Raw genomic sequence first — 20868 nt, 5'->3', positions numbered from 1 at the left:
GGCAATATTTATTAAGCTGTGCTATTCCATAAGACACCTTCCCATGCGGTAAGACACTTTACGGAAGACACATAACATATCTTCTGGCACTGGAAGTAGCACTCTTTAGTAAATATGGGCCTTAGTGTAGTATGACATTACTATAGACATTACTATATAAATATACCATTAATATTGAATTGGCTCCGTTTATGCTAGAGGAGCCTGCAATGTTATGTTTACATGCAACACCTCCATTCAGCCATTACTCTCTGTGAGGTAAAGTAGCATCACATCCTTAATGTATTGCTGATCCCTCTAGCTGTGAAGGGGTTACCAAAGTTGTCATCGTTGTCTGGTGTTTTCCATTTTTACCTTACTACAAAACTGAGATCTCTTCTCCATAGGGAAGAGGAATACTGTTCAGTTTACTTACTGGTCCGATGTGTACTTGATCAATTAAAATAGGTGACCCAGAAAGTAGTACATGTTTGGTACGCTTGAGTTGTGGGTGTTTGAAGACAGACACTGACCAGGCTTTGGAGATCACAGATATAGCAATTGCAGTCCATGAGACCATCGCTCTGCGAATGCCCTATCTTCTCAAGGCCAAATTACTAACAGGAAGAGTATTCTTTAGGGGCTCCACATTGTTGTTTGACACATGGGAGGGGAGGTGTTCTATTTTACAGCAACAAAGAAGCCAATGCCAGTCTCCTTGTTTTATATGCCAGGAATGTGTTGTGAAAAAGGATCAACTGTTCTAAAAAGAGATTACAGAGGCAGGCTTCCAGTATTAAACAGTAAATACTTTAAAACGGTGTGGCCTGGAAGGAATGTGCTCATAATTTTCTCTAAAGTCCGCTTCCAGTGGGACCAAGCTATCGGGCACAAGGCCAGTCCCCTCATTCAAGTGTATTTATAAACCATTGGCTGAGAAGAGGAAGCTGCCCTCACAGAATCCTTTAGGGTTCTGGCAACCTAGACATAAGGTCTGCATCTAGACCTGGGCAAGCCTTTCTATAGCCCTGCTCTTTACTAATTCAATGGTTAATGGATTCCAATAACTTTATATGCCATATCTGAATGTAATATTGGAATTTGGCTACTTAATTTCCTCATAGTTCCTGTTGAAGCTGCAGGTAGTGACTAAGGCTGGGGCCATAGAAGTGGTAGCAGGGCTGGAACGCGCTGACACTGAGGCTCGCCTGCTGAAATCTGCGCGATTTCATGCCCATGCAGGCGAGCCAGCGGGCGCGATCGGAGGCGGGGGGAGACTGAGGGAGGCGGGGCAGTGAAGTCGCTGGGCCAATCGCCCGCGACGCACCGACGTCACGGCGCCGTGACGTTGACGCTGCTCCGCGCTGATTGGATGTTTTCAGCCGACAGCGCTCTGAAAAACAGCTTGGCTGTCGGCTGAAAAATCCAGCGCCTCAGCACGCCTGTGGACGCTCGCGTGAGCCCCCTCTCAAGGCATCCTCATTGAGGATGCAGGGGCTCAGCGCGGAGCGTCCACACGACTCAGCGCGGCCTGTCCTTCTATGGACTCGGCCTAAGTCACAGTCACAGACTTTATTGATGGTTTATTTTTGTTGAGGATGTTACCGGTGAAACTTTAAAGCTGGGTTTACATGAAAGTGGAAATGTTTTGCTGTTTTAAATGCCTGAATTCAATGTGGTTCTGAAGGCAAAACACTTTAAAGTTTGTCTTCTGGATTAAATATGGAAACAGGACTTTGCTGGTAGCTGTTAAATAGGGACCAGCAATGCACTGCTCTACACTGTATGCTGCCAGTGAATAGGAAGATACATTAATGCTTCTTATTGACCATGTTCGGCTAATGAACAAGCACACCATTTCAGGTGGCTTAAAAAATATATTAAATAGAAAAAAAACCTTTATGAAAAAGTAATATTTCATTTTCGCTGGTACATAACATTGCTAAAATCTGCTTTGCATGCAGTTTATATTCAAGTGAATGCTACTCCATCTTTGAACTCAAACCGGTCTAGTTTAAGGTACAGTAGGGCCAGGGGGAGTGTTGGTCAATGTGTGCAGAAGCAAGTGACCTATATCTTGCTCCTTTGTCTAAACTTAGAAAATGCATCTATGCGATTTAGAATACCAACATTTAGGTCAGCACATCCTTCTATTCAACAACTAAGCTCAAATGTTGAGTGAATGGACACGTAGAAGGCTCCTGAGTTTGTATTAAGTGATTCAGCACAGCTTGGGTTTTTGGAATAGGCGCTTATATATTATTTCGATTGACATCAGGATTGTGTGTCTGAATTTTTTTTTTTATATATATATATATAAAATCATTATCATCATCTTCAGCCCTTGTCGATCTACAGCTGGATGATAGGCTACCCAATGATCTTCCACATATTGTGGTCGAAAGCCTCTCTTCTCAATGTTGATCCAACAAATTTTCGGATTTCACCATCCCATCTTACTTTTGGTTGCCGTCTTGGTCTTTTAATCTATCATGGAATTAAGTCGAGTACCATTTTTGTCCAACGATGCTCATTTATTCTTGCAATATGTCCGTCCCACTGCCATTTTAATTTATTCACCCTTGTGATGATGTCACAGACTTTTGTGTGGTTTCAAATTCATTCATTCTTTTTCCTGTGTCAATAGGTAATACTTATTTGCGTTGTCTGAAGCTTCTAAATTATTTATGCATTTAGGTTCGAGGTTTCACATCCATACATGTGTAGAATTTTCTTCTTGAGGCACAGTGGAGGTTCCCATGAAATATGGACTTGTTTCTTCCAAATGTGGTCCATTCCGTCTTCATTCTCCTATTGATTTCATTCCAAGGTTCCCATCCATTGTTATTTGCCGGCTAAGGTAGACATAGCCTTCAACGTCTTCTAGTTCTATTCCATTTATTTCAATCTTTGCAGACTTGACACGTATGTTGAACATCACTTTGGTCTTGATGACTGTAGACGGACGCTCACAGAGGTACACAATTGGAGACTTTTGTAAGGTGAAATTATAACAAGGCTTTATTGTGCCTTTTCCTTAACATCAGGAAACCATCCAAACAAGGGGAAACAAAGCTTCTATTCACTTGGGAGTATTTCTAGTGAAATACTATGCAATTCACAACTCCCTTAGAAAAGCATGTCTCCCAGCCCCAAACACATAGCATGAAATGAACAGATTGTAAGGATTATGGAGACACACCGTTCACGGCGTATCTCCCACTTACCTGCTGCCTCGCCTGACATCCTCGTGCCTCGCAGGGACGCCGGAGAGAAGCGCGCGAGTTCCTGCACAGTGCGCGCGCGCGCACGTTCTTCTTCCTCTTCTGCCCTCGGATCAGGGCGTGGGGCCGCGCACGCAGCCGCGGGCGCTGCTACACAGAGGCGCAGTCACACGGAGGCGCAACCGCCTCTTAAAGGTACAGTGAACCAAACTGTTATTGAATGCAGCCAGATTGCTGCCCTTTATGCCTCATCTCCTGGGACTCATAAGGGACCTATCCCTGCTGCAGCTGGCTCCTTCTACACACCCCTTTATGGCTGCAATGCTATTGGACCCTCTCTCCTTTATATACCTGCCAAGATCACTGGCTCTTTGGCTGAGCATAGTTCCAGTTGTCTTTACCATTCTCTGCCTCCCTAGTTCTATTTTTACAGACCTCCTCGTGTACCTACCGGCTTCCGCTACGTCTTCCTGTACCTCTGGCATCCCGAACTCGGCACACGGCTACTCGACTCTCCGCACCTCTGGCATCCCGATCCTGGCTTACAACTGACAACGTCCCTCTCTCTAACCCTGGATTTGGTAAACGGCACTCTCTACCAACCGTACCTCTCCTGCCCCGATCCGGAATCCCAGACCAATCTACTTTCAAGACGTGCCCTCGTGGCTGTGGGTGGTGTTCCTACCTTCCCACCTCAGCACCGTGGTTCCGTCTCGTTTGTGGTGAGCACATCCTAACACAGATACAAAAAGTCTTGTTAATAAAAGTCTTAACTGTTCGCTGGCTGCTGTAGGGGGATGCTTCTCTGCTCTCCTGGAACCGCACCTGTGTGTGCACAGAAAATGTCAGCATCCAGGTTTAGAAGTCTTATTTGTCAGCTCCAGAGATCTGTGTTCTCTTGGTCAGTCTCTCCTGGGAGACTCAAGAACCTCTTCTCTGTCTCCAAAGTTCAGCTCACATGTGAGCTATGGAGTCACTTCCTGTCTCAAAGGCAGGCTTTTTCTACCACCTGTAATCAGGCAGGTGGTGTTAGTTAATTTGCTACCAGCAGCTAACCACCACACTGCTGGATTAGAGGCACATTTGTGAACAGGGATAAGTCCCCTATTACAATGACAGTCATACGGAGGCCCACATTCTTACTTGCTTCGGCGAGTTCTCCAATTTGTTGCTGGAGGTCTTCTGGACTTGTGGTAAAAATAACAATGACCTCTAAAAATCGAAGATGACTCAAATGTTCACAGTTGATTTCGATTCCCTTTTCTTCCCAATCTAATGTCTTGATCAATTCTTCAAGTGTTGCAGTGCAAAGCTTTGGTAACATGGTGTCTCCCTGCTGCACTCCCTTGATGATCCTTATCTTGCATGTGTCTTTATGTAATCTGCAGCTCAAAATAATTATTTTAGGAAAAATAAAGTATTCTAACATGACCTTCACTACAGTAGAGACTATGAGTAGCTTTCTAAATGAAACCGAGCGTCGTTCTCTCGCAAGATGATATACCCATGTCAAAACATGGGGGAAAATGTGAGGAGTCAGGAAGGAAATAGAAAAAGGAAGGACAAGAATGTCATCTGATTGGTGGTTTCATGATTCATAAAGCAAACTGAAAGGTTAATGTATTTAACCCTGACTTAAAAGAAATATACAAAACATTAGCCGTATGGATCTGAACTGTTACAGGTGGGGTTATTCTACATTTACATAACACAACTAATACAAGAACATTGCAACAAATTGTTATGCCTGCGGTAAGCAAGGGATGTATTACCCAAAGCTGAAAGATGTAATAGATTTACACTAAGCCTCATAAAATGGATGCGACTGTTGGTGTTTCCAGCTTAAAGGAATATGCTGATACAAAATCCTGCTCTTTCCACATCCTTATTCTAGTAAATGTATGAATTAAAGTTGAGGGTTGCTGTAACACAATCACAGAGTAGTAGTGTCTGGAACTCCATATCATGACTTTTTTTTATCTTCCTATTTTTTTTAGTTGGGATCACTCCTTTTCACGGTAGTACGCGAAGTATAAAATATTCCATTAACAAGGGATGTTTTGTCTAGTCAGTAGTGCAAAGCAATGCATAGGTGACCCCTTGCACACTGAAAGGGTTAAAGCGCCTTAATAAGCTCTTTCAAGAGCTATGAGGACTTTATTCTTCAGGAGAACGAGCATTTTCACTGGAAGTGTAGTCAGCCATAAAAAAAAAAACATGTACAGTATAGCAAGTTATTCTGCGTCACATACCATTTCCTCATTCAGGCATTAGTTTATCTTGCAGTTTGCACCAAAATCCTGCTACAGTTATATATTTCTATGTCTCTGGGCTAGGGATCATCTGACGGCGTACATGAAAATCGCTTGGTGTTCAAACTCCAATAAACGCTTTTGGCAGAGAATCTTTTTGGTGCCTGCATGAAACTGCAGCTCAAAATGAAATGAAAGCTTTCTTACCTTTTAGATAATATTGTAACAAAGTGAAAAATAAGCGCAAAAAAATTAGTTTGTGATTCTTACTTAATAGTAAAAAATGTATAGATTAATAATCAGTGTATGTCACAATTATGCATACATATAAGTGAATATAAATAAACTAGTGCAGTGCAAAAAAGTTAAATGTGCAATACAAGAAAGTAATGAATTTGAACCCTTTGCTCAAAACCCTCTGGTGGGGTTCGTTTCCAGGAGGAGTATAAAGGGGAAAAACCTTACCTTTAGGTAAGACATGCTCAACGTCATGTTGTTTGAAGTTAATGCCAGGCAGTGCTAACTCAACATGTTAAGCCGATGCTAAAACGTTACACAGCAGACTTTGTTTTTTGCATACAATTAGCTGTGTGGATATGCGTTGACCTCAGGGAAAAGTAGCACTGAGTTAACGGACCTCTGTGCATCTGGGTCGTTGTGTTAGGCTTGTCATATAGAAGGCGCTGGTGCGCATGCGGGCGTGCGCGCGGCCGGAATTGCGCATGCACGTGGCACGCGCGTGTCGTTTATATGTTGTAAGCGGTGGTGTGCGCGGCTAGGGGGCGTGGCTACAGATGTCACAGCAATAGCCGCCCTGTGATTGGCTTGGCAGCATCACGTGGCGCGGCAGCAGCACGAAAATATACATTTTCATGTATTTGCTGTGATCTGCCGCTCCACCGCTCACTGCAGTGCGCGTCGCGCGGCTGAAGTATAGAACGCAAGGCCTGGACACAGCCAATTCTAATTGATGTGCGTGCGGTAGCGCACGTGCGCGCACTATATTACACACCTTACAATGCCTTTGGCACCGACATTTCGGCACTCGGCGCATGTGATCACTTGAGTAGAGATAACATGGCTCAGATCAGCCCCTCAACATCAGGAAGTCAAAAAGAAGCCCTCCTCTTCCATTCCAATTGTGTCCGCGTCTTTCTCTGGCAGCAGTGGATGCAAGCAGCCCCTCCCATGGTAAAAGTGTGTGTGGCGTTCTGGGCACAAAGGACATGTGTGTGTCTGTCCTCGTGCCATTCCCAGTATCATCGCACTGAAGGGCAAAAATGACAAAGCAAATGCTTTGCTGATTGTAAAATAGTGCCAAGGTAAAATATCCTGCTCTAGTTTGCTGTATTATTAAAAGTGGACAGTTGTACGCTTTGATCATATTTACTTGTAATACATCTTTAAATTGTTCTCTAAGTGTTGGAAGCAGCAGCACACATCATGTGATTTTGTTTTTCAAGCACACTTGTAATCCTATTGTGGCAAATGATTTCTCAACAACCAGGTTTTTAATCTTTTTACCAGTCTGCTGTCTAAATTTAATAATCAATGAGAAAATAGTGTGACTGAAAACTGAATTGCTTTTTACACTCCTGTGGAGTCTAATAAGTAGGACAGGTAAAGTTAAAAGCATATCAGTCATTCCCAGTTTTAAGCCATTTTATACCCAAAGGGCCCAAAAATGCAAATAGGTAAAAGAATAAAAATTATTTTCTTTATTGTACTGTATTTTCTCCACTACTGGAATACTTTTAAGTTTTTGGCCACATGAGGGGTTCCTTATAGCAGGGGTGCGCAAACTGGGGGGGGGGGGGGTGCAGAATTTTCCGGGGGTGGGGGGGGGTGCGGCGTTTACAGAGGGCCTGCGCTCTTCCCCAAAGCATTTTAATTAAATGCCTGGGGAGCGCCTGAGGCCTCTGCAAGTTCCCTTACCTTGTCTCCGGCGGCATCTGGCAACGCGGCGTCAAATGACACCATGGAGTCACATGACGTTGAGTTGCCATGGGAACGCTTCATCACATGACGTCAGAAACGCTGGAGTTAAGGAAAGGGTGGAGGGGGTGTGCAAGCAGGGGGGGGGAGAGCAGGCAAGGGGGCGCACACTAAAAAGTTTGCACACCAATGCCATACAGCCTGAGCCGTTTTAGACCATTAATCCCTAAAAGCAACTAATGTAGCATTGTTGCAGGGTACATGCAACCACACACGTGGGTTCTCTTGCTAAGGCTTCTTTATTGAGCCTTAAAACATACAGCACACAAAACAAAATAGCTTCTCTTCACTATACAAAAACTAAATAGCTTCTCTTCAGCATAGAAAACAAGGCAGCTTTGCTTCAGCATGCAGGACACAGACAGTTCATCACACATGTACTTTGAAAAACAGACCTTATAGCAGTAATCTCTTCAGTATTTCAGTCCTGTCTCCTGACCAGCTAGCTTGCATGTGTGTACAGCCTGGGGGTTGAAACACGTTGATTATGCAGCTGGGGTCAGACTAATTAAGCAGCCATTCTCAACTGAAACTTAACCTCGTCACTGCTGCACTGCAAGCCTAAACATAGGTTTGCCAGGTATATGGCCGGTGACGTTCATTCAACCTGTCACAAGCATGATATCACCATTGATTAACTACAACCTGCTTGCACTGTTGTACAGATTGGCCAAGTAGACTTGCATTGTCCCACTGATTTTAGGAAGAGTTATTGCGTATGTGAGAACAGGGGATGGCAGGAACGCTAGTTGGGCCTGCCTAGATTCCACATGCTTGTGTGAATATTAAAATATTGAATTTATCCTGGATTTAAATTAATATACATCCCACACACACCCAATAGTTTTATTCCCAGTAACGCTTAAGAAGTTATGGTAAATGGTGAAGGGGTAAGCAAGTGATTGGAACCAAGTTTTATTCACACAGTTTAAATTCATAACAAAGTATGTTTTGTGTCAATAGACACTAAAGGAAAAACAAATCTGCAGTTTGGATTAATATTGACTTCAGAGGATTTATATCACAAAGTTGTGACTTTTTGCAATAATAATATTACCCGCCTATGCAATATATTGTGTTTTGGAAAACTGAAGTAAGTTCCACCATTTTTACAAATAACTTCAGAATTATTTAGTTTTAATGCCAAATATGAGTAAATGTGTTTAGTACACAATGCGAATTTGAATGGCAGAGGTGCAGTTGTAGGGGTAAGAAAGTAATGAACCTCTCAGAAGACCTCACATTTTTGCAATAAATGTTGATAATAATATTAATAATAATAATAATAACTTTATTTATATAGCGCTTTTTTTCCCAATGGGACTCAAAGCGCTTCACAGTCATAAAAAGGAAAAAAGAAGAAAACATTTAAGGTTATAAAAGAGCTCAAACACAAGGAAAGCTACAAGACAGGATGGGACGGTACTGTAGCTATTAAATGCCAGACAGGTTGTGGTTCATTCATTAAATGCCTGGGTAAACAGGTAGGTGTTGAGACTGTTTTTATAGATTTCTAGAGAGGGGGCCTCTCGAACCGTGCGAGGCAGACTGTTCCAGAGAGTGGGAGCCACGTGCCTAAAAGCTCGGGCCCCAAAGGAAGTTAAGAAGATTCAGGGAACTGTTAGGAGTCTTTCATCTGCAGATTGAAGTGAGAGAATGGGAGTATAGGGAACTAGAAGCTCTTTCAGGTAGCAGGGTCTCTGGTCATGTAGGGCTTTGAATGTCAGCAAGCCAATCTTGAAATAAATTTGCCATTTTACAGGCAGCCAGTGCAGAGAACGGAGAACAGGTGTCAGGTCGCAAGAACAGGTCTGGTTAGTTAACAACCTGGCCGCAGCATTCTGCACTGATGGCGGGATGTTTCCAAGAATTTCCAACATGTTGCAGCTGTTCATTGCTTTCGGTTGCAATGTACTTTGCATTTTTAACAGACTTATTGTATCAATTTAAACACAAAAAAATGGGATTTAAGGATAATGAGTAGAACCAAATTGGCAGCTTTAAAGCAGCAAAACGGTAAAAATCCTTTATCGTTTTTTTAAATCAGTAGTGTGGTACAGTATTAGATAATACTGCATATAACGCCTAATGCTATTTTTAATGATTGTTTTAAATGTACTGATCATCCTTTTGGTTGCTACCGCAACCATTTAGAAAGTCATATCCACTTCCTCTATTGAAACAAGATCTGACACAGGTTTTTGAGCTCTGCACTTTGGCCACAAAGTATCACAAACAGATCTGCTGTTGTGTTCCAAACAGCAGACTGTCTATTACTCTGAAAGCTGTAACAAGAATGTGTTATACTAGTAATATAATGTTACATATGAACTGCAGCATTTCACTGACCGCAGTATAGTCAGAAGGCGGCCATTATGTGAGGCACACAATCAGGATTTTGACAGCTTTATAATAGGAGCACTAAACGATTGCCAGCTTAGGTAAGAATGTAGAATTATACATTGTCACATGCTTCACATAAGTAAGAAAAAAAGTGGGAAATCTAGTATTAATGCTTCAATAATAAGAAGGATGTTTCCAACACTCCCCCAAACAACACAAGACTGTAAAGGGTTTTTGAATGAGTTACTAAATGATCACAGCATGTACTTTAGCATGAAATCATAATGTAGGTCACATTAATGTAAACAATAAATACATGAATACTACAGTACTGTATATAAAACACCACATATGCATGTATGGAAACAAGAAATAAACACGGTATTTACACTGCAAACATGCATCAAGGTTCCCCCCTACACAATGCTTTGTATGAATATGAACCCTGAGGGGTAACCGAAATATTGTGTACAAAAGCATGTCATCCACTACTGTGCAAAGGACAAACATGCATCCCTAAGGACACAACATAGTATAAGTCCCAGTCTAAGGTGCAATGGGGCGCATTGGGCTCTATTCTTGCTATTGCGTAACTACAGTGGGTAATATAAAGTCCACAACAAAAATGTAGGAGAAAGAGGGATCTTCCCTCCATCAGAAATACAAGCACACAGGGTGGTAAAGGCGTTCGAGCCGGTTACGGCCCTTCTTTCACCCCGTTCCCACAAACAGATTTCTGGGACTTCTTGTAAATTGTCCCAAGTACAGTACGTATACTGCTAATCAGCACATGGGCTTCTTTAGCTACACGTGATGACATCCTTATTATTCTTATAGTTATTCTGGATCTTGCTCCGTGGTTTCTGTGTATCAAACTGGTTTGTAATGTAAGTGTCTTATTTGTGAGTGGTGCTGTCTGCTCTACAATCGTCATGTTGGCTGCTTCTTTAATGTGTTTTGGCGTTTGATTTCTTTGACATACCTGGAAAATAATGATGTTTCAGATTTCATTTCCCCCCTTTCCCATTTATTGTCTGCATAGGTCTGCATGAACCTGCTATATTCAGCTGTGAAGCTCACAATAAGAAAGGTCTGACTGCATCTAATGAAGTGAAGATCAATATAAAAGGTATGACTGAATATTTTGTGTAATGCTCCCAATGGTTCATGTTATTGACAAGTAACATTGATTAACCCTTTTGCTGCTAGAGCGGCCAGCAATGCACTGCTTTTAAAATGCGTTTCTGTCAGAGATGGGGCTAAATAAATAATATCTGGATTCAACAGCCAACACAAAATGAAAAACGTACATCAAATGCATATTTTCTGCCCATTAACACCTCCAGTCTGCACTTCATAGAAAAATGCACTGTGACTAACATGTGGTGTAGATGCAGATCAATGTAAGATTCTGTATTGCTTCAGTAATCTAAATGTTCAGTTCTAAGTAGGGTGGCTCTCCTTCTCAAAGCTCACAAATGCCATTGTTTAAAAACTTCCCTGCTGCACTAACAAATTGAAGCTGAAAGGTGGGAACTTCCTGCTTGTTCCTCCTGCTTTTTATTAGAGAAGCCTAGAAGACACAAGCCTACAAGTCCCATGACCGACTCCTGAAAGTAACCCAGCTGCCATTTATTCTGGATATTTGGGGGAAATCATACAGGAAAAGGTTAGCCTCCCTTTTTAAAAAGCGTACTGCCATCTTTATCTCCTTTAATAAGATGTCCCTGGGTAGCCATAATTAGACATTTCACCATTAAGGAAGTTTCAAGTTGTTCTGACTAAAGATTTTTGAAAGTTCAAGCATCCATTTAAGATAAAGAACAATGGCACAAATCGACTGACAAACAAGACAGAAATAGATTGGGAATAGGCCGTTTCTGATGTAATTCACTCGTAATATAGTAGCACAACCTATTTACACTATTTTTTTAAATAGTTTTTCCAATGCTTCTTCCTAATTCTCAATATTTTGGCATGAAGTTCCAGCTGATTAAGCTTCAGAGTATCTCAAACGTCAAAATAGGTTTTCAGACAGTAATACTGCTACAGAGTTCGGACTTCATTAGCTGCAGGTGGGGTTTTGTCTTCCATCCTTCCGCTCTACTACTTATCTCAGTGCAACCTTGCACCTGTTGCCTTTTTACATTTTGGAATCAAGGACTAAAGGCAATATGCTTTTAAGTTTCAGAAATTGGAATGGTGCATTCAGTAGTTCAGTGGTTTCCAACCTTTTTTTGTTAAGGAACCCTATTTATATTGTGAAATTTGGCAGAACCCCAACGCTCTTTAGTAGCACGTCTGAGATCAGATGCATTGTAATGAACCCCAACCCTCTTTCATAGCGTGTCTGAGATCAGATGCATTGTAATGAACCCCAACCCTCTTTCATAGCGTGTCTGAGATCAGATGCATTGTAATGAACCCCAACCCTCTTTCATAGCGTGTCTGAGATCAGATGCATTGTAATGAACCCCAACCCTCTTTCATAGCGTGTCTGAGATCAGATGCATTGTAATGAACCCCAACCCTCTCTAATAGCGTATCCGAGATCAGATGCATTGTAATGAACCCCAACCCTCTTTCATAGCGCGTCTGAGATCAGATGCATTGTAATGAACCCCAACCCTCTTTCATAGCGCGTCTGAGATCAGATGCATTGTAAGGAACCCCAACCCTCTTTCATAGCGTGTCTGAGATCAGATGCATTGTAAATTCTTCTAGATTTGGTACAAATTTAAAAAATCCTGAAAATAGCAGGGAATCCTTTAGGGACGCCCCGGGAAACCCAAGGGTTCCTCGGAATCCTGGTTGAAAAACTTTGCACTAGTTTATCGTGTTCTGATCAGGTTACCCCTTTTGTTTAGTTCTCTTTGTGATTGTTCTGTCAACCCATGGATGGCTTTAGAGCTCAACTTGTCCTGCCCGCTAAGCCAATGAATATGGTCTTGCGGGAGATTTGCTGCTGTGCTGTACGAGGCGCGTGGCTGATGTGCAGCGATGATGCTGTAGATTTGTAGTCATTTTTCTGTTATTTTTAATAGTTAAAAGAGTACAGGGAAGTATGGAAAGGGGAAAAATGTTGCTACACCAGCGTGGGATAGCTAGATATAATCTAATAAAGGGAGAGGGGGGGTGCTATCAGAGGATTCAGGATTGTTAAATAGAAGGTAGCTGGGAGAATTGTAATTCCTCTTCATTGGTGCACACACCCTGATCGTCAATTGATATAAAGGCCAGGCCAGGCCAGGTTTTTGGGTGATGTTTGATTTTTACCACAATCCTACAGCAGGAAAAAGGGCTGAAGAATTGAAATACAATTTTACAGATTTTAGCTTCAGAAAAACAACTAAAATAGATTAGCAGTTAAAAGTATAAGAATAATAATCATAAAGAATGCAGTAAAGCCAAGAACAATGAAGACTTTTCTCTGCCCAGTATAACTTTATTTGATCTAACTTGCCGGGATACTTAAGTGAACGTTGCGGATTGGCAGAGAAAATGTACATTGGCAAAGCAATCGGGAGGTTGTGAAAAATGGGGATTTGGCAACGGACATTTTGTAGGGCAGCTTAAATAATTTATAGTCAGTATGTAAATACAAAGCAGAACCATTCTGCAAACAGTCCTAGTCCTTCTACTGCTAACCACCACTGTTAAAGAGGCAATGCCTGGCAGTGTATTTGTTTTGCCAACTTTCAACAAACCTTGCTCAGTTTAATAGTCTATGTAGTGGCTTTAATATTTCTATTTTATGATGGAGAGGCCTATATAAAGACACACGTACGCCGTACACACACACACACACACACACACACACACACACACACACACACACACACACACACACACACACACACACACACACACACACACACACACACACACACGTACACCCGGACACACATACAGCAGAATACAAATGATCATACTAATCTTGGTTCTTAATGACTTCATCCAAATAACAGTTCTAAGGATCATTTTTTTTTTTAAACTTCAAACAAATTTGCTGAATGTTTTTAAAGTACTCTGATTTGTCCTAAACACTCTTTGTTTTTCTTAAAACGTTGTTAAATGCACTTGTATCCTATATTCTCTCTTTTTTAAAACAATTGCCTAAGGCTATTTATAATTCATTTCAAGAGAAATAAAAAAAAAAGCCAGATCTTTGCTTTTAGCATGGTTACATTAATTTAAGTAAACCAACTAATGGCCAAAGATTGTTTTGACTTGCTGGAATTTAACCTTTAAGGGGGATATAATCTTGCTAAAGATTTTGCAATTGTGACTACTGTGGATATCCTCGATTATCGCCAAACACCCAAATGCAAACTAGCTCAGTACAGGCATACCCCGCATTAACGTACGCAATGGGTCCAGAGCATGTATGTAAAGCGAAAATGTACTTAAAGTGAAGCACCACCTTTTTCCCACTTATCGATGCATGCATCATACTGCAATCGTCATATACGTGCATAGCTGATGTAAATAAGGCATTTGTAACAGGCTATACAGTCTCCCCGCTTGCGCACAGCTTCAGTACAGGTAGGGAGCTGGTATTGCTGTTCAGGACAAGCTGACAGGCGCATGCGCGAGCTGCCATTTGCCTATTGGGTGATATGTCCTTACTCACGAGTGTACTTAAAGTGAGTGTCCTTAAACTGGGTATGCCTGTATAGCTAGGGTGACCAGATTCTCAAAATGAAAAAAAGGTCACATTTATAGATAATTTTTAAAAACAAATTACATCACATGACGCACCCCGTTGCCATGACAACGAGACACTGACATCAGGCAGTGACATGTTGCCATGACAATGTGGCATCACCTGATGCCTCGGAGCCATAATGCGTCCCGTTGTCATGTCAACGTGATGCCGCGTGACGTCACAGAGGGTCTCGTTGTTATGGCAATGAGCATTACGTGACGTTGCGCAGCCATGTTGACGGAAATTGGAGGGGAGGATACAGCCAAAGGCAAGATAAATAAATGTATAATAAAAAGATCTAATTTTTTTTTGTTATCTCTGGGTTAGCCTTCAATAGGAGGTGGCAACCCTGGCTGCAGTGTGTGTTTCTGTATACAGATGTGGGCCCTGCAGAGTGTGTGTATAGAGGTGGGGGCTGCAGTGTGTGTTTCTGTATACAGATGTGGGCCCTGCAGAGTGTGTGTGTGTGTATGTATATAGTGGTGGGGGCAGCAGTGTGTGTTTGTGTGTATAGAGGTGAGGGCAGCAGTGTGTGTTTGTGTATATAGAGGTGGGGGCTGCAGTGTGTTTCTGTATACAGATGTGGGCCCTGCAGAGTGTGTGTGTGTGTGTGTGTGTGTGTGTGTGTGTGTGTGTGTATGTATATAGAGGTGGGGGCAGCAGTGTGTGTTTGTGTGTATAGAGGTGAGGGTAGCAGTGTGTGTGTGTGTGTATAGAGGTGGGGGCAGCAGCGTGTGTTGGTGTGTATAGCGGTGGGGGCTGCAGTGTGCAGGGCCCACCTCTATACACACAAACACACACTGCAGGGCCCACCTCTATACACACAAACACAGTGTGTTTGTGTGTATAGAGGTGGGGGCTGCAGTGTGTGTGTGTATAGAGGTGGGGGCTTTGCTTGGGCCCTTCAACTCTTACAGCCAGGGCATTATTGGCCAAGAATGCTCAGTTCGGAGGGGATGGTCCCTCACCGTGTATGTGTGTATGTGTAATTAAAATAATTAACAAATTAAAATTAAATAAATAATTGACAAATTAAAATTAAATAAAAAAATGTAGGCATTAATTAAAATTAAGACATTTTAAAAATGTGCCACTCCTGACCTTGTATGTAGGGTCCCTTGTTCTCCTTGTGGCAGTCAGTGACATCACTGCCATGCAGGGCCGCAGACAGCTTTCCCGGGGTTCAGGACCAACGTTTCCACCGGGGCCCCCCCACCCACATTTCAGTGGCCTTGCGAGAACCCCCCCCCCTTCTCATACACCTCCTCACTCTCACCCCACCTCACACTCCTCAGTCACCCTTTCCTTCCTCTCTTTTACACCCACACGCAACCTCCTTCCCCAATATACATGCACACACAGTGACACACACACACACACACAGTGACACACACACACAGTGACACACACACAGCCACTTACCTACACACACAGCCCCATCTCTCCTCATATCTCCCCCTCCTCACCTCATATCTCCTAATATCTCCCCCATCCCGCCTCATACTTCCTCCTCATACTACCCTTCCACTCCTCATCTCCCCCTCCTCATATCTCCGTCTCATCTCATATCTCCCCCTCCCCTCCTCATATCTCCTTCTCATCTCATATCTCCCCCTCACCACCTCATAACTCCCCTCCTCATATCTCCTCCCCTCTTCCTGTCTCCCTCCCCATATTACCCCCATCTCTCATCTCCCCCTCTCCTCCTCATATCTCCCCCTCCTCACCTCATACCTTCCCCTCCTCATCTCATACCTTCCCCTCCTCATATCTCCCCCTCATCTCCTAATATCTCCCCAAATCCTCCTCATATCTTCCCCTCCTCTCCCCATGCCTTCCCCTCCCCTCCTCATGCCTTCTCCTCATCATGCCATGCCTTCCCCTCCTCATGCCTTCCCCTCCTCATGCCTTCCCCTCCTTATGCCATGCCTTCCCCTCCTCATGCCATGCCTTCCCCTCCTCATGCCATGCCTTCCCCTCCTCATGCCATGCCTTCCCCTCCTCATGCCATGCCCTCCCCTCCTCATGCCTTCCCCTCCTCATTCCATGCCTTCCCCTCCTCATGCCTTCCCCTCCTCATGCCTTCCCCTCCTCATGCCTTCCCCTCCTCATGCCATGCCTTCCCTCCTCATCTCCTATGACATACAGGAGACACACAGGACATATCTCAGCTCACTGCATCCGCACCCCAGTACTAAGCCCCGCCCCCCGCATTCTCTGACCTCCAACCAATCCCCTGCTTCTACTCTAAAGCCCCGCCACCGGCATTCTACTATTGGAAAAGAAAAAAAATACTCACAGCCGCCGCATCCTCCTCACGCTGCCCCCGCGCACCGCCGCCGACTCTCAAAACCCAGGATATTTCCAGGACGGGCCGGTTCCGGGAGAGGCCAGAAAAAACCGGGACTGTCTCGGCAAAATCGGGACGACTGGTCACCCTATGTATAGCACAACTATTACGTACATATAATTGTTAATTGTTAAATGTGCAAGAATAGTGCGCTCTAATATTATTTCTTAAGGACAAATAATATTGCCTATTTAATGACCATAATAGGATCTATACAACAAAACACAGGGGTGCCCAATGCTACATCCAATTGACAAAACATATAAAGTAATAAGTATAAAGTTTAAATACTTCAATAATAATAATAATAATAATAATATTTACTTGGTTATTTAGTTAAACCCTTTGGCCAAAGCGTCATAAGCCTGCATACCACGTCAAGGTATAACCAAAATTAATGCAGGTCCTAAAATCATAATAGAATCTAGCCTGAGAATAGACTTACGTATGAGTAAATGACAGTCACTGTATAAAACATGAGGCCAAATCCCACCATGTTTTTTCTTCCAAGTGCCGGCACAAGTAGAATTCCAATATGTTGCACGGTAATGTAGGAAGTTTTTTTGACACCTAATTTAAATGGTATTTTAGGAAATAATGAATCACTCTTTTCCTTCCTTTACGAACTTGTTCATTCACTAAATTCTTGAGGAAGTGATGAATATTGCTGCGATTCATACATTTTAAGCAGATAATGATTTCCTTTGAGCCAGCTTGTAATTTAAGCGTATGGCATACTTTAGTGGATTTTCTCCGGTTAAATGTGATATAAAAACTTCCATTAAGTAACTATTAATTGCCAGGTACTGAATATACTGCTCTATATTTCTCAATTGTCATCTGCTAGATCAGTAGCCTTAAAAAGTGTTACAGTGTAGTGGCAATCCAAGCTGGTGATATTTAAGTAATAATCCCTGAAGAACAGGGCATTACTGGCCAATAATGCCCTGGCTGGAAGAGTTGAAGGCCCGAGGCGAAGCCAAGGGACTTTAACCCAGCCAGGGCATTATTGGCCAGTAATGCCCTGTTCTGAGGGGATTATTACTATTATAGGCTAAATGTAGGCTTATTTGTAAAAAATGTTTAAATGTTTCATAAAAAAGATACATTTTTGTAGTCATATTGATTTTTATCAGCATGATTGTCTACATTCTTATGCTTTTACTGCAAGTTTATTAAAAGTAAATTGTACATATACACAGACCCCCCCCCCCCCACACACACTGCAGCCCCCTCTATACACACAAACACACACTCTGCAACCCCCCTATATACACAAACACACACTCTGCAGCCCCCCCTACACACTGTGCAGCCCCCCTCCTCTACACCCACAAAACACACTGCAGCCCTCCTCCACCCTCTGCACTCACAAAACACACACAACACACAGCAGCCCCCCTCTACACCCACAAAACACATTACAGTCACACACACACACTAACAAAACAGACTGCTGACCCCTCTACATCCATAAAACACACACCAGCAGCCCCCCTCTACACCCACTGCAGCCCCCATGTAAACCCACACACTGCAGACACACACACACACACACACACACACACACACACACACAAAACACTCTGCAGCCCTCCTCCAGCCACAAAACACACACTGCAGCCCCCCCTCTGCACCTAAAAAACACACACTGCAAAGATACACACAAATCAACAAAACAGACTCTGCCACCTCTACATCCACAAAACACACACCAGCAGCCCCCCCCCTCTTCACCCACTGTAGCCTCCTGTAAACCCACACACTGCAGACACACACCAACAAAACCCACAACACACACACTGAAGCCACACACACTGCAGCTCCCCCTCTACAAGAAGAAAACACTCACAGCAGAAACACACCAACAAGACTCTGCTGCCCCCTCTACACCCACAAAACACACACCAACAGAAGACACACAAATAAAACACTCTGCTGCCCCCTTTATACCAACAATACACACTCAGCAGACACACAAACCTTTCCCCTCACTCTCCTGTGCGGAGCTCTCTGCAGACAGGGTGGGGGAGGAGTCAGTGCCTTGCTGGTGCCTCCTGTCCAATCACCTCCCCTGTCTAAGTGCAAATCTCACTCTTTGTGAATGAAACCTGAAAGCTGATGGGCTGAAAAAGTTGTCAAGCTGCCAAAAATTCCGGGCCATTACTGATTGGTTAAAATTCCAATCAGAGAGCAGGGATTTCAATAATGCCCTGAATTTACCAGCTTTAGCCTATAATATTTTTTAACATAGGATTGAAGCAGGTGGTCTCTAGTTGCTGAACCCATTCATTTCAGCTCCGGGGACCCCCTGCTTCTGAAGATACTTACCTCCATAGGGGGTGTCAGTAGTAACTCCGCTCAGCTTGCGGGGTTTATGTAATGGTGGAGTTTTATAGCTGCCTCAACACGTGGGTCAATAGGAAGTTGTGATGACATCATGTTCAGCTTCCTATTGGCCCGCGTGATGCGGGAGCTTTAACGTTTGCAGAGATACCGGCACTCCCTACGGAGTCCTGTATCTCAGGAAGCAGGGGGTCCCTAGAGCTGTAATAAATGGGTTTCAGCCCCAGAGACCCCTGCTTCAATCCTATGTTAATGTGAGGGTTTGGGAGTCACGCCGCCCTCGGCGTGCTCCTCACTCACCTACAGCTCCGACGGAGATTCCCGCAGCACACACACATCCCCTCACCGGAGCGCCAGTCACTGCTTCACGTGGGCGCGCGCGCGCACGCCAGGACTGCACTTCTAATCTCGGGCTGGCGGCTTCACCCGGTCACGTGCACGCAAACCCCGCTATACGGAGGCATGGCCACACGGCGTCGCTCCAACCCCTTAAAGGTACAGCACATCAAAACATTGCTGCAAGCAAATGCACTCAGACTACTGGGCTTTATGGCTCCTCCCATGGGACTCATTCTGGACCTATCCCTGCGATAGCCTGGCCCTTCCACACCCCCCCACCTTGCTGCACTGCTATTGGACCCTCTCTCCTATATATACCTGGCAGAATCACTGACTCGTTGGCGGAGCATAGAACCAGTTGTTCTCACCATTCTCTGCCTCCCTAGTTCTCTTCGCAGACTTCCTCGTGAACCGAATCGGCTTCCGCTACGTCTTCCTGTACCTCTGGCAACCTGAACTCGGCATACGGCTACACAACTCTCCGCACCTCTGGCATCCCGATCCTGGCTTACGGTAAACGACAACGTCCCTCTCTCCAACCCCGGACTTGGCAAACGTCCTTACTACCAACCGTACCTCTCCTACCCCGATCCGGAACCCCAGACCAATCTACACTCAAGACGTGCCCACGTGGCTGTGGGTGGCGTTCTAACCTTTCTCACCTCAGCACCGCGGTCCCGTCTCGTTTGTGGTGAGCACATCCTTACAGTTAAAAAACAGTAATTAAAAAAAAGCATGACTTGCTCCTTTAACGTGGCAATCCTGCCTATTTTACTTATTGTTTTTATTTCTTTACACAATTCACACAGAGGTGGTACTCTTGTGCTGAACTGTGCCATTGTTAGCTCTGGGCACTCCCTGGCTCCTGAGATACTTACCGGTTTAGTTGCCTGTGTTCCTTCTTGGATTTTCAAAGATGGTGTCCGCAGTCATTTAATAGGTAGCCGTCGTTCCTCCGATGACTTTGCAGCCTCCTGTTGGCCTGCTGGACCCACCCTGGACCCACCCACTTTTTTGAGCTATTTTAATTTCCCAGGATTGGCGCCCAAAATGCGTGGTTCAACTCTGTAGACCACCTGGATCGAAGTCTGAAAATAAAAAAAACAAGTAGAGGAGATTGCTGCTTTAAAATGGTGCTGTAAGCACCAATGTTTGAAGGTTGGTATAACAAGTAGAATGTTGCTTAACCTTTTATAAATAGTAATAAAATGGTGCACAGCAGCAAGAACGAGGAGGGCTATGGTGTGGAATTCATATAAAAACCATGTTTATAGAATCGGCCATTAAAGCGAGGCACAACATACCCTCCAACGCATTTCATGCCCCCCACAT

At 43.8% G+C, this 20868-nt stretch overlaps 1 protein-coding gene across 1 annotated transcript in view; it reads left to right on the top strand.

The window, feature by feature from the left end:
* MERTK (MER proto-oncogene, tyrosine kinase) overlaps positions 1 to 20868 on the top strand; it is a 121129-nt gene that overhangs the window by 26440 nt on the left and 73821 nt on the right. Inside the window, exon 5 of the mRNA XM_075596351.1 lies at positions 10836 to 10922. Within this exon, the coding sequence (XP_075452466.1) occupies positions 10836 to 10922 (87 nt within the window). The remainder of the gene's footprint in view (positions 1 to 10835; positions 10923 to 20868) is intronic.

Source organism: Ascaphus truei, chromosome 4 (assembly GCF_040206685.1).
Source record: "Ascaphus truei isolate aAscTru1 chromosome 4, aAscTru1.hap1, whole genome shotgun sequence".
Classification (NCBI taxonomy): domain Eukaryota; kingdom Metazoa; phylum Chordata; class Amphibia; order Anura; family Ascaphidae; genus Ascaphus; species Ascaphus truei.
The sequence above is the reverse complement of the archived record's forward strand: the minus strand, read 5'-3'. Positions and strand labels throughout refer to the sequence as shown.